The sequence below is a fragment of the Aquarana catesbeiana genome, linkage group LG02 (assembly GCF_042186555.1).
Source record: "Aquarana catesbeiana isolate 2022-GZ linkage group LG02, ASM4218655v1, whole genome shotgun sequence".
Taxonomy (NCBI): Eukaryota; Metazoa; Chordata; class Amphibia; order Anura; family Ranidae; genus Aquarana; species Aquarana catesbeiana.
The window spans coordinates 455,080,879-455,094,594 of NC_133325.1; the positions used below are offsets into that span (position 1 = coordinate 455,080,879).

A 13,716-nucleotide genomic window follows, 5' to 3' on the forward strand; every position below is an offset into this window, starting at 1 on the left:
ATGTTGTAATAAACAGTGTTAATTTCGTCAACGAAAACGTTTTCGTCAGAGGCTTTTTTACAGTGACGAAAATGAAACTAAAAGTACAGCACGTTTTTGTCAACTGACGAAAACTATGATGAAAATAGAATCCATTTTCGACAAGGAACGAAAACTGGACGTTAATGGCAAGGAGGGACGTTTACCCTCATGAATTTACTGTATTTATCGGCATATAACACAGTGTGTACGTGTTATACGCCGATATTTGTTTATAACCAATAGGGGGCGGGGATTGAGCGGTCCGCCCCCAGGTGCCACACATTGGGGGGTGGTCAAGCCAGCCGCCCCGCCTCTCCTGGCCCTTGGACAGCACTGCCAGCAAAGTCTATCATTAGGAAAAAATCATTGCCAGCCCCTTCTCCTATACTGCTCCTCATCCTGTGTCACTCAATGTAAGCTGAAGCTTCTAACCTCAATAGCTTCATTCTTGTTGGCCGCTCTCCTCCTCCTCCTGCTCCCTCCTCCTCCGAGTGTTGCTTTAGATTGGAGGAGGAGAGCGGTCACATGACCATCCATGAATCTTCAGAGGAGAGCAGCCATGTGACCGCCGGGTCCATGCAAGAACGAAGCTATGAGGTAAATCTAGAGACTTTGATTTACAATGAGAGTGACACAGGAGGAGCTGTGTATGAGAAAGGGCTGACAGTGATTTATTCTTAACTTTAGAGTACACTGGCAGTGCTGTCCTGGGGGACTGGGGGAAACCTGGGAATGCAGGGGGGCTGTGTACTGTGGGGGGCTTTGTATTGTGCAGAGGGTGGGGGTCTGTGCTGTGTACTGTGGGGGGCTTTGTATTGTGCAGAAGGTGGGGGGCTGTGCTGTGTACTGTGGGGGCTTTGTATTGTGCAGAGGGTGGGGGGCTGTGCTGTGTACTGTGGGGGCTTTGTATTGTGCAGAGGGTGGGGGGCTGTGCTGTGTACTGTGGGGGCTTTGTATTGTGCAGAGGGTGGGGGGCTGTGCTGTGTACTGTGGGGGCTTTGTATTGTGCAGAGGGTGGGGGGCTGTGCTGTGTACTGTGGGGGGCTTTGTATTGTGCAGAGGGTGGGGGGCTGTGTTCTGTGCACATTCAATTTTAGTTGATTATATTAGACTAAAATGTGCTGGAGATTTTAGTCGACTAAAATACGATGCCATTTTAGTCCTAAGACTAAGACTAAAACTAAATCGAAATTTGCTGCCAAAATTAACAATGGTAATAAACTTTGCCAGCTGCTCCTTTTTTTTTTGACAGCTGTGAGCAGAGAACTGCTCTGCACTTGTTACATGTATAGTGGAAATGCTGGATTTAGATTGTGGGGGGTGGGGGTTTGAATCGAGATTGTGATATTATTTTTTTATTTTTAACGATTAATCGTGCAGCTCTAGCACATAGTGTTGATGCACAGAAGTTAGAATTCTTCACACATTGCTCTTTCCTTTAACATCCAGCTATGCTTAAAAGAATTATCTGTTTTTTTTATCTGCAGCTCAGAGCTCATAGGAAAAGTAGCAAATGCAACCGCTACTGAAGTAAGAGCCAAACATAATTATTTTATGTCCATTGGAAACTATGATGACCACACTGGACTCAGCTGCTTCAGTCCTGTGATAAATATCATGCGGCATCCCCTTTGGGGAAGAAACCAAGTAAGTTAGTTACACCTTGTATTTCTTTCAGTAGCATACACTGTGAACGTTCTCAGCTAGTCACTTGATGTATTGTAAGAAATATATTCCTTACATTTCACCACCACCTCCATGTACTGGTAAAACAAAAGATGATGGGTCAATGGATTCTGCTTACTATAAGTTCTGAAATGAACGTCTTGACTCATCATTATGTAAGATTTTCAGAGCAGGCAATGGTTTTCCCAGTCCCCAGTCATCCATTTGTGATCCTGAGACACTTTTAGCTCGGTTTGGCCTATAGCCTTGATATATTGTAAGTTCAGAGAAGTCCTGGACCCCAAGGCTATAAACGATGTCTATTTGAGTAGCAGTGGACTCATCAGCTTGAACAAGTTTGGCCATTCTTTTCTGACCACTCTCACTAACCACTTGACTTCCGGAAGATTTAACCCCCCCCCTTCATGACCAGGCCATTTTTGGCGATACGGCACTGTGTTACTTTAACTGACAATTGACATTGTACCCAAATAACATTTTATGTAATTTTTTTCGCACAAATAGAGTTTTTTCTTTTGGTGGTATTTGATCACCACTGTGTTTTTTTTTTATTTTTTGCGCTATAAACAAAAAAAGACTGACAATTTTGAAAAAAATAAAATATTTTTTAGTTTCTGCTATGAAATACATCCAATAAATGTAAAAAAATCACATTTCTTCAAAAATGTAGGCCAATATGTATTCTTCTACATATTTTAGGCTTGTAATTGTCATCATAGGTATACCTCAACTATGAGAGACAAAATGTGGAAACAAATCCAGACAATCACATTGTCTGATTTTTTTTTAAAGAATTTTTTTGCAAATTATGGTGGAAAATAAGTATTTTGTCAATATCAAAAGTTCATCTCAATACTTTGTTATATTTGCCTTTGTTGGCAATGACAGAGGTCAAACGTTTTCTGTAAGTCTTCACAAGGTTGTCACACACTGTTGCTGGTATGTTGGCCCATTCTTCCATGCAGATCTCCTCTAGAGCAGTGATGTTTTGGGGCTGTCGCTGAGCAACACAGACTTTCAACTCCCTCCAAAGGTTTTCTATGGGGTTGAGATCTGGAGACTGGCTAGGCCACTTCAGGACCTTGAAATGCTTCTTAAGAAGCCACTCCTTCGTTGCCCGGGCGGTGTGTTTGGGATCATTATCATGCTGAAAGACCCAGCCACGTTTCATCTTCAATGTCCTTTCTGATGGGAGGAAGTTTGCACTCAAAATCTCACGATACATGGCCCCATTCATTTTTTCATGTACACAGATCCGTTGTCCTGTTCCCTTTGCAGAGAAACGGCCCCAAAGCATGTTGTTGCCACCCCCATGCTTCACAGTAGGTATGGTGTTCTTTGGTTGTAACTCAGCATTCTCTCTCCTCCAAACACGACGAGTTGTATTTCTACCAAACAGTTCTACTTTGGTTTCATATGACCATATGACATTCTTCCAATCCTCTTCTGGATCGTCCAGATGCTCTCTAGCAAACCTCAGACGGGCCCGGACATGTACTGGCTTAAGCAGGGGGACACGTCTGGCACTGCAGGGTCTGAGTCCCTGGCGGCATAGTGTGTTACTGATGGTAGCCTTTGTTACGTTGGTCCCAGCTCTCTGAAGAAACCACAGAAAAGTAACCCAGCGCCAGTGGGGGGCCACCCAGAGAGTTTAAAACAAAACATGTAAAATAGATATGTTAACTATGCCATCTATTAGGACAATGTGAATATATACATTGCATAATACATACACAAAAGAGAAAGCGGAAACCAAAAAATACAAAATAAAAAATAAAAATAAAAAATAATAATAACCCGTGCTGCCAGACAAACTGTAACTGGTGGAAACAGATCAGGAAAAAAAAACATATATATTGTCCAGCGCTTAGGATATTGTTAAGAAGCAAACTGCGACAAGCATAAAAGTTTTTGGTTGTTTTAATAAACCAGTAAAGAGCCAATAATAAACAATGGTCTAAAATAACAGTAATAACTGCTAATGAAACCAGGTTCAGAAGTCCTGTTGTAGAAAAGAACGCATTGTTGCAAAAAAACACAATAACACAGTATATTAAAAAAAAGTTAAAAACCAAAGTCTCTTGATAGTATTAAAATTCAATTAAACATCAATAAGGGGACAGGAGCATTGAACAGCAGGAGGCTAACACAGGAGATCCATCCAATGAAGACCTACGGAGACCACTGGGTGAAGTAATGAAAGCAACACTTCGGCTCAAAGCAGGTGACAATAGGCAAGATGATGGGGGTAAGCCAAGAGTACTCACAGCCAGGTAGAAGTGCTCAAAGCTGCCTCATACAATGGGGAGGTTAGCGCCATGTAGATGGATTCACTGGCTCAGGTGGATGGTGAGGTGGCCGCGGTGTGGAAGTGTGAAGCTCCGCTGTGCGGAGAGCAGCCTGGCCGGAGCTGCGTGTCTGTGAAAGATGACGTCAGCACGGGGGAGCCGCTGGAACGTCAGAGGAAGTAAACAAGCCTCTGGTCAGCCAGAAGGTGTCTCCACAGTGGTGAAGTCTCTTCAATGAGACATAGTGACACTGCACTGAGGTCGGAACTGACACTGGGAAGCCATATGAAAGGGAAATGGTGGCGGCAGGCTGATGGAGCTCACATCTGCCTGACCAGCCTGAGGAAATAGCCAACAGTCATGTGGAGAAATGGATGATGAAATGGATGATGAAATGGATAGTGAATAAAATGATGAAAAATTAAATAAATATAAAAATCAAAATTAAGAAGAAAAAACTGGTCAAAAGATGCCAAACCCAGATGGGGTGGTGGAGATGGTAAAGTTTGAAGGAAACAATTGCTGGTTGAAGGGGCGACTTCACAGGAAAGGTGAATGAAAAGATAAGTGGATGAAAGCTCACAGTGGAAGGCTCAAGCTGAGGCCTCTGCCATATGGGGGGGGTTGCCTTGACGACGCGTTTCGCGCACAAGCGCTTTGTCATAGTCAAGGGTGTAGGCTACTCGCAGGGTTTAAATAGATAAATGGGGATTGAAGGAGGGGGCATAATGGGCGGGAGAAAAAAAAAAAACACACACAAAAGTTTAACCCATTGGGGGGAGAGAAGGGAGGAGGGGGGGTGGGGCGGGCGGAGGGGAAAGGGGGAGGAAACAGAGATCTCCAATGTTAACCCCCCGCAGTCCCAAACACTTCACCAATGGATAAACATGCCATACTATACATATATATGAAATATAAAAATATAAAAATAAACAGAATGTAGGTCCAAGGAACACATAATTTACACTTCAACATAAAATTTTCAATAATTGTCACTTAACATTTTTCTATATAAAACATATGAAAACATATTAAAATTCATAACTCTTCATTATTAACCCAGAGATGTTCTAAAAAGTGTACAAAGTCTCATTAAAATTACACAAAACTACATGTTTCTAGTTCTTCATTCAACCCCTTAGGGGCAAGCGAGTCAAACATGTAGATCCAAAAAACCTCACGCTTGCACAACAGGGAGACTCTTTCATTATTAGTTAGCGTGCCCTTGGGGATCGTTTCAATAACAAAGACCTCCAAAAGTCTAATGTCCTTGTCATGGAAACGCAGGAAATGTCGGGGTACACTGTGTTCATCGCACCCCTTCGAGATGAGTCTACGGTGGTCACCTACTCTGGCCCGCAAAGCCCGAATAGTCCGGCCAACGTAGACCAACCCACAAGGGCAACGCAAAACATATATAACAAAATCAGTAGAACAGGTGATGAATTGCCTAATCTCATATTTTTTGCCTGTGTTGGTTGTAATAATATTGGTGCCATGGGTAATAAATTGGCAAGTGAGGCACCCCCTCTTTTTACACTGGAATATGCCCTTTCTGTCGTGAAAATAAAACCTAATATCAAAGGAAGATTTAGAAGATTTATTTATTATTTTACTGGGTGCTAGCAAGTTTTTTATAGTGCGTGCTTTTCGGAACGTCACCTGTGGGACCTCAGGTAACACCGGGGCAAGGCGTTGGTCCAGATGAAGAATGCCAAAGTGTTTTCTAACTATATTAGAAATAGATTTGTAGTTATCATTAAAAGTCGAGATAAATCTGGCTGTCTGGTTCGTTCTCAGTTCGTCATTCGGACGCTTGTCTCTAATAGGGGGGTTCAAATGAGACAGAAAGGCGTCATTAATGAGATCGGGTGGGTAACCCTTCTCTTGGAATTTCTTTGTCATCACTGTTCCCTGTTCAACATAATCCTCCAATCTTGAGCAGTTGCATCTAAGTCTATTAAATTGGCCACTAGGGATGTTGCGTTTCCATAATGGGTGGTGGCAACTTCTGAAATGAAGATAGGAGTTGCCACTCGTTGGCTTAACATGGTTTCTAGTAAGAATCCTCTGTTGATCATGGAATAGGACCAAATCTAAGAATACGAGTTCCTGGGAGTCTATAACATGGGTGAATGCCAAACCAAGAGCATTAGAATTACAATGGGCCACGAAGGAGGAAAACACATCAGGGCTCCCACTCCAAATGATCACAATGTCATCTATGTGCTCAGCGAACGGATTGTTAGCCCAGATGTTGCGTTCCTCCCAGTAGCCCATAGTAAGATTCGCGTAGACCGGAGCAAAGTTCGCTCCCATGGCGGTACCTCTACGCTGCAGATAGACTTGTTCCCCGAATATAAAGTAATTCCATCTTAGGCAAAACTCGGTGGCTTGAACCAAGAATCGCGATTGTAACGAATTAAAATCACCACTGTTGGTCAAGAAATGTTGAACGGCTCTCAAACCTATATCATGGGGTATCGAAGTGTAGAGAGAGGACACATCCAGAGATGCCCACCAGTAACCCTCTTCCCATGAATAATTCTGAAGAGCATTAATTACGTCATTGGAATCTTTGATATAAGATGGTAATTGGCACACAATGGGTTGCAGACAGTGGTCAATGTACATAGATAGACCGTTACTGAAGCTGTTTGTACTTGCTACAATCGGTCTCCCAGGGGGGTCCACCAAAGATTTGTGGACCTTCGGGAGATGGTAGAAGTAGGGAGTACTACATTCGGATGGTAATAAAAATTGTCTTTCTTTATTGGTAAGTACTCCATTTTGCCAAGCTTCCTGAACCAGCGACCTTAACCACTTCCCGACCGCCGCACGACTATGTACGTCCTAATTTTGAACGGGGATATCGTTGTTATGGCAGCAGTTAGCTGCCATAACCCCGGTATCCCCGTTTTCGTGCGGCGGCCGGCTTTCAGATAAAAGTGGTCCCTGCGGCGGATTCGCCGCGAGATCACTTTTATCGGTGGCGGGAGAGGGGCCCCCCCCTCCCGCCGCGATCCTGTGCCCTCCGCCGCTTACCGGAGCCGTCGGTAGCGGCGGAGGCGATCGCGTCCTGCTCAGTGGTTTGTCTGGAGACGAGTGAGGCCAAGATGGCGCTCACTCGTTTCCATGACACTGCCGGGCGGAAGCAACGTCAAAACGTCACTTCCGTCCACGCCTCTTAAAGGCATATTTTTTCAAATGTCATTGTTCTAAATGACTTTTTTTTTTTTTTTTTTTTATTGCATTTTAGTGTAAATATGAGATCTGAGGTCTTTTTGACCCCAGATCTCATATTTAAGAGGTCCTGCCATGCTTTTTTCTATTACAAGGGATGTTTGCATTCCTTGTAATAGGAATAAAAGTGACACAATTTTTTTTTTTTTTTTAAACAGTGTAAAAATAAATAAAATATTGTAAAATAAATAATAAAAATAAAAAAAAAAAATTTTAAAACCCCCCTGTCCCGACGAGCTCGCGCACAGAAGCGAACGCATACAAGAGTAGCGCCCGCATATGAAAACGGTGGTCAAACCACACATGTGAGGTATTGCCGCGACCGGTAGAGCGAGAGCAATAATTCTAGCCCTAGACCTCCTCTGTAGCGCAAAATATGCAACCTGTAGAATTTTTTTAAACGTCGCCTATGGAGATTTTTGAGGGTAAAAGTTTGACGCCATTCCACGAGCGGGCACAATTTTCAAGCATGACATGTTGGGTATCAATTTACTTGGCGTAACATTATATTTCACAATATAAAAAAAAATTGGGATAACTTTACTGTTGTTTTATTTTTTTATTCAAAAAAGTGAATTTTTTCAAAAAAAAGTGCGCTTATAAGACCGCTGCGCAAATACGGTGCAAAAAAAAGTATTGCAATGACCGCCATTGTATTCTCTAGGGTGTTAGAAGAAAAACCATATATAATGTTTGGGGGTTCTAAGTAATTTTCTAGCAGAAAAACCTGTTTTAAACATGTAAACACCTAAAATCCAAAACAAGGCTGGTCCTTAAGTGGTTAATTCTAGTTGAAACTCTGGAAGAGGATCAGACTGTAGTTTCAGATACGTATTAGTGTCGGCTAACAGTCTGCTGGCCTCTTTGATGTAGTCGGTGCGATTTTGTATCACCAGGCTACCACCCTTGTCTGCCTGCCTAATGGTGACCTTAGTATTGGACATTAACTCTTTCAAGGCTATATTCTCACATCTGCTTAGATTCCGATGTTTCCGCCTACTGGAATCATCACATAATGATAGGAAATCTTTGTATACCGCTTGATAATAGGTTTCAATATAAGGGCCCTTTGAATTAGTTGGAAAAAAAGTTAATTTGGGCCGGAAGGGAGTATGTATTACTGGTGGTTCTAGACAAGCGGAGGGTACAAAACCCTCTGTATGCCCTTCTGCCCATAATTCCTCTAGGGCCTGTAGTGCCGCTTCATAAAGTTCTGTAGAAGAAGTGCACTCTGGTGCCGGCACCTGTGTAGACGTGGCCTCTTTCCTATCTTTTTTTATATAAAGCCAATGGGTAATTTAAACCCTGCGAGTTGCCTACACCCTTGACTATGACAAAGCGCTTGTGCGTGAAACGCGTTGTCAAGGCAACCCCCCCCCCCCATATGGCAGAGGCCTCAGCTTGAGCCTTCCACTGTGAGCTTTCATCCACTTATCTTTTCATTCACCTTTCCTGTGAAGTCGCCCCTTCAACCAGCAATTGTTTCCTTCAAACTTTACCATCTCCACCACCCCATCTGGGTTTGGCATCTTTTGACCAGTTTTTTCTTCTTAATTTTGATTTTTATATTTTTTATTTAATTTTTCATCATTTTTTTCACTATCCATTTCATCATCCATTTCTCCACATGACTGTTGGCTATTTCCTCAGGCTGGTCAGGCAGATGTGAGCTCCATCAGCCTGCCGCCACCATTTCCCTTTCATATGGCTTCCCAGTGTCAGTTCCGACCTCAGTGCAGTGTCACTATGTCTCATTGAAGAGACTTTACCCCTGTGGAGACCAGCAGCTTGTTTACTTCCTCTGACGTTCCAGCGGCTCCCCCGTGCTGACGTCATCTTTCACAGACACGCAACTCCGGCCAGGCTGCTCTCCGCACGGCGGAGCTTCACACTTCCACACCGCGGCCACCTCACCATCCACCTGAGCCAGTGAATCCATCTACATGGCGCTAACCTCCCCATTGTATGAGGCAGCTTTGAGCACTTCTACCTGGCTGTGAGTACTCTTGGCTTACCCCCATCATCTTGCCTATTGTCACCTGCTTTGAGCCGAAGTGTTGCTTTCATTACTTCACCCAGTGGTCTCCGTAGGTCTTCATTGGATGGATCTCCTGTGTTAGCCTCCTGCTGTTCAATGCTCCTGTCCCCTTATTGATGTTTAATTGAATTTTAATACTATCAAGAGACTTTGGTTTTTAACTTTTTTTTAATATACTGTGTTATTGTGTTTTTTTGCAACAATGCGTTCTTTTCTACAACAGGACTTCTGAACCTGGTTTCATTAGCAGTTATTACTGTTATTTTAAACCATTGTTTATTATTGGCTCATTACTGGTTTATTAAAACAACCAAAAACTTTTATGCTTGTCGCAGTTTGCTTCTTAACAATATCCTGAGCGCTGGACTATATATATGTTTTTTTTTCCAGCTCTCTGAAGGTCATTCACTAGTCCCCCGTGTGGTTTTGGGATTTTTGCTCACCGTTCTTGTGATCATTTTGACCCCACGGGGTGAAATCTTGCGTGGAGCCCCAGATCGAGGAAGATTATCAGTGGTCTATGTATATATATAATTTTTTGTTTGTTTGCCATCATTACTAGTATAAAAATAAAACAATCGACGACTTATAGCGGGTCAGTGATATTGCAGCAGACTGTCGGACGCTAACTGACACTTTGCAGGAACCAGTGACACTAATACAGTGATCAGTGCTAAAAATATGCACTGTCGCTGTACTAATAACACTGGCTGGGAACAGGTTAAACATCTAGGGCGATCAAAGGGTTAACTGTGTGCCTAGACTAAGTCTAATGAGACGAAATGCGTCAGAGGACTCCACTGCCGCCACGATTCTATACAAAGCGCTTTTTTACTTCCCAAATGTAAGTGTTCTACCTTTTTATTAAAAAATTTTTCTTGCTTATGGAATTATGCTATGTGGTCCCTTTTTTTTTTTTAATTTCCTTTGGGCCATCTTCCCCAGATGTGTAACCACCTGCATGGAGAAGATCCTTCCATGAAGGCTCTGGAGATTTCAGACTTCAATTACTGAGGACTCCCAAGGTTCCACCCCTATTGTCAGCTGACAATACAAGCTGGTTTGACTCATAGAATGTATGTTCTTTTGAGTTCAAGCTCTCTGGTAAGCCTTCAGTTATCTTGGTGGTGGCATTATTACACTGAAGTTCTTAATCTCCATCTACCCTATCGGTTTCATGCATGGGGATCAAGACCATCCCACTTCAATATGGACTGTTATTAATCACGGCACATTGTGGATACTTGGAGATCACTAGAGACTTTATTTCTTATACTACTTTAATATATTTTATCCGTTTCTTTTCATATAATTTTCCATCACATGTGTTATCTGTATATGTATAAATTTACTATGTTATTTATGATTATAACATAACTACGATCATTTAATTCGGCACTTCAGCGCTACACTTGATGCACCTGTTGATTTGAGCAAAATTTCTGTTTGTTGTGTTAGCTGCTAATATTTTTTGGGCAGCGCGGAGTATTTTTTTGGATTTTTGGATTTTCTGTTTAACTGTGTGCCTAGCCAGTGTTTTCACTAGAGGAAGAGATGGATGCTACTCCCTGCTTTACAGAGACACAGGATCGGCGGTCCCTCCCCCCCCATCAGAACGGAGATATGCCTTGTTTACATAGACATATCTCAGTTCTCTGGGTTTTACGAAGGATCGAGGGGTGCCAGAGGACATCGAATCCCTGGGACCCGCAGATTGGTTTCTGCTGTGAATTATCACAGCAGAAACAGCCCACCGGCTGTGCGAGCGCCCCCCTGCAGGCAGAAATGCAGGATCGCGTATATATACATGATCCTGCACAAAGCTGCTGCCTTGTAGCAGTAAAAGTGCTATAGGGTGATCAGCAAGTGGTTAACAAGGTGATTTTGCTCACAGAACTGATGCTAAGGCCCCATTCACACTGGTGTGCTTTTGCCACACTAAATCGCACTTTTCCAGCACAACAAAAGCACATGAAAACTCCTCTTCTTTAAATCCTATGTGATTGAACACATCCCTGCTCTGTGGATGCACTGCATTTTGAAAAGTCCTGCATGCTGCATCTTTGGTGCAACTTTCTAAAGCACAGAGGGAACACATTAAAAGCGCATCTGCATTTTTGGTGCATTTTTCAAGTCACCTGTCCATGTTTGCACAGGTGCATGCTGGTATTCAGGAAATCAGAAAGTGCAACAAAAATGCATTAAAAGCACAATGTGCAATTTTGAAATTACTGGATGTTTTTTTTTTTTTTTTTTTAATTGTTTCTCACCATTCACTACTAACCTTAGGACTCTTTCACACTGGTGCACTTAAAAATGTGGGATGCCTTATTCAAAAATGCATATCACGTTTTTAACTCTTGTGCTTTCTGGTTTCCTGGCTCTCAGAAATGGGACTCAAAAAATGCACCAAAAATGCAGACGCAGTACATTTTGGTGCGCTTTTGAAAAACTGCACAAAAGATGCAGCATGCAGCACTTTTCAAAATGCAGCACACCTTCAGCTCAGTGATGTGAACAGTTACATAGGATTTAAAGAGGAATACATTTCATGCACTTTCTTCGTGTTGGAAGAGTATTTTTAGCGCAGAAAAATCTCACTGTGAACAAGGACTTATGCCCCGTACACACGGTCGGATTTTCCGATGGAAAATGTCCGATCGGAGCGTGTTGTCGGAAATTCCGACCGTGTGTGGGCTCCATCGGACATTTTCCATCGGATTTTCCGACACACAAAGTTGGAGAGCAGGAGATAAAATTTTCCGACAACAAAATCCGATCGCGTCAATTCCGACCGTGTGTGGCCTGTTCCGACGCACAAAGTGCCACGCATGCTCAGAAGAAATTTCGACACGGAAAAGCTCGGTCTGGTAAAATTAGCGTTCGCAATGGATACAGCACTTTCGTCACGGTGCAATGTTAAAAATGTTTTAATACAGCGCACTCTCGTCTTCTTTACAATGTGACAAGAATTAAGTAGTTTTGCTGCTCATATACACACACACTTCTCACAAACTTCTTTCTTTACTATTTTTCGGGATTCCCTCAATATATTTTGATTTGTCACATCTGACATTTATTTATTTATTTTTTTTTTTTTTGGTTTTCAAGTCCGATTATTTATTTTTTGGTTTGTCTTTTTTTTTTGTGATTTTTATTTGTACTCCGGAAAATTTTTGTGTGTGTTTTTTGTGTCAAGTTACCACAACACCATTGATATGTTGTTCTATTTAATCTGTAGAAGATTGGTGGTGTTGTCCCTTGTTAATTTCACATTTTATGTTAGAAATGTACCTGAATCGTCACCAACAAACTGTCCTTTTTGGATGAAAACACACATAGGAGAGTATAATTTTCCAAAAAATAACTTTTATTAAGGGCTCACAACTGAACAAAGAGGGAGGCAACGGTGGAGAAACCGCAGAAATGGGCCTTGGACCCCCTGGGCAGACATCAATTATTTTCAAGCAAAATTGGTGGCCTGAGGAGTCCTTATCTAAGGGAGGGCAGTCTGGTTCAGAAGTCCCAGAGATCCGGAAAGCAGCAGATGACATCTGTGTCCCCAGGCTGTGGTCATACGAGAGACTGCAGCTTTTGTCAGACCAGACTGAACCCAGGGCCATCACTCTCTGGTCTTCCTTCCATGCTTCCTTCCACGCGGTGGCTCTGGTGGTGGAGTTGTGGCAGCAGGAGGAGGAGGATGGGCCAACTCAATCACGTCGGTCTTGGGTGTTAGTTCCCCACTCACCCCCTTACTTAGGACTTTATAAAGAAGGTCCTCACACAGCTTGCGTTGACCCTCCTGCATGCCCTGCAGTTTTGGGGCAGCCATGCAGGCAAAGGCCTCTACAGGAGTGGGTAAGGCTCGGAGGGACGCAGAAGCCTCCTGAATGAGCCTGAGCGCTGAATCCTGCATGGGAGTCGTCTTCCTCGCTCTTTTAGATGGAAGGCGGAGGGGAGGAACCTGCGATTCAGTCAGGCTGCGACTGGTCCCAGGCTTCTCTTGGCTGACACTTAGCCCCGCTTCCTTTTGGCTGCCACTAATCCCCGCCTCCTCCTGGCTGCCACATTCCACAACCTCCTCCTGGCTGAGGTCTTCCTGTGTATGAAAAAGGGACATAGTTTTAGTTTTTTATTCATCAATCACACACAATTGTCACCTCCTGACTGTTGCAAATTGAATGTTAACAAATATAACAGACTATCCTTCTGAGCCCAGCATTTTTTCATTCTTGTCCCAATTTTGCGTGCCCACTACTGTCTATTGATATGTAAAACACTTTTTGCAATCAGCAATTAGTGATCAATAATAACATCTAGTAAACATCATTTAGTTATTGACCAGAAATCTGTAGAACAATGCTATACCTGACTCCAGCTGGGCTCCTCCACTTCTTCCTGGCTGGAAGGCCCAGGTTGGACATCGGCAGCCTCAGCTGG

The 13,716-nt window shown here is 43.0% G+C and overlaps 1 protein-coding gene across 3 annotated transcripts in view; it reads left to right on the plus strand.

The window, feature by feature from the left end:
* Positions 1 to 13,716, plus strand: part of LOC141128363 (uncharacterized) — an 84,574-nt gene that overhangs the window by 18,563 nt on the left and 52,295 nt on the right. For all 3 annotated transcript variants that reach the window (XM_073615609.1, XM_073615608.1, XM_073615610.1), the window contains exon 4: positions 1,509 to 1,668. In XM_073615609.1, coding sequence (XP_073471710.1) covers positions 1,509 to 1,668 — 160 coding nt within the window. The remainder of the gene's footprint in view (positions 1 to 1,508; positions 1,669 to 13,716) is intronic.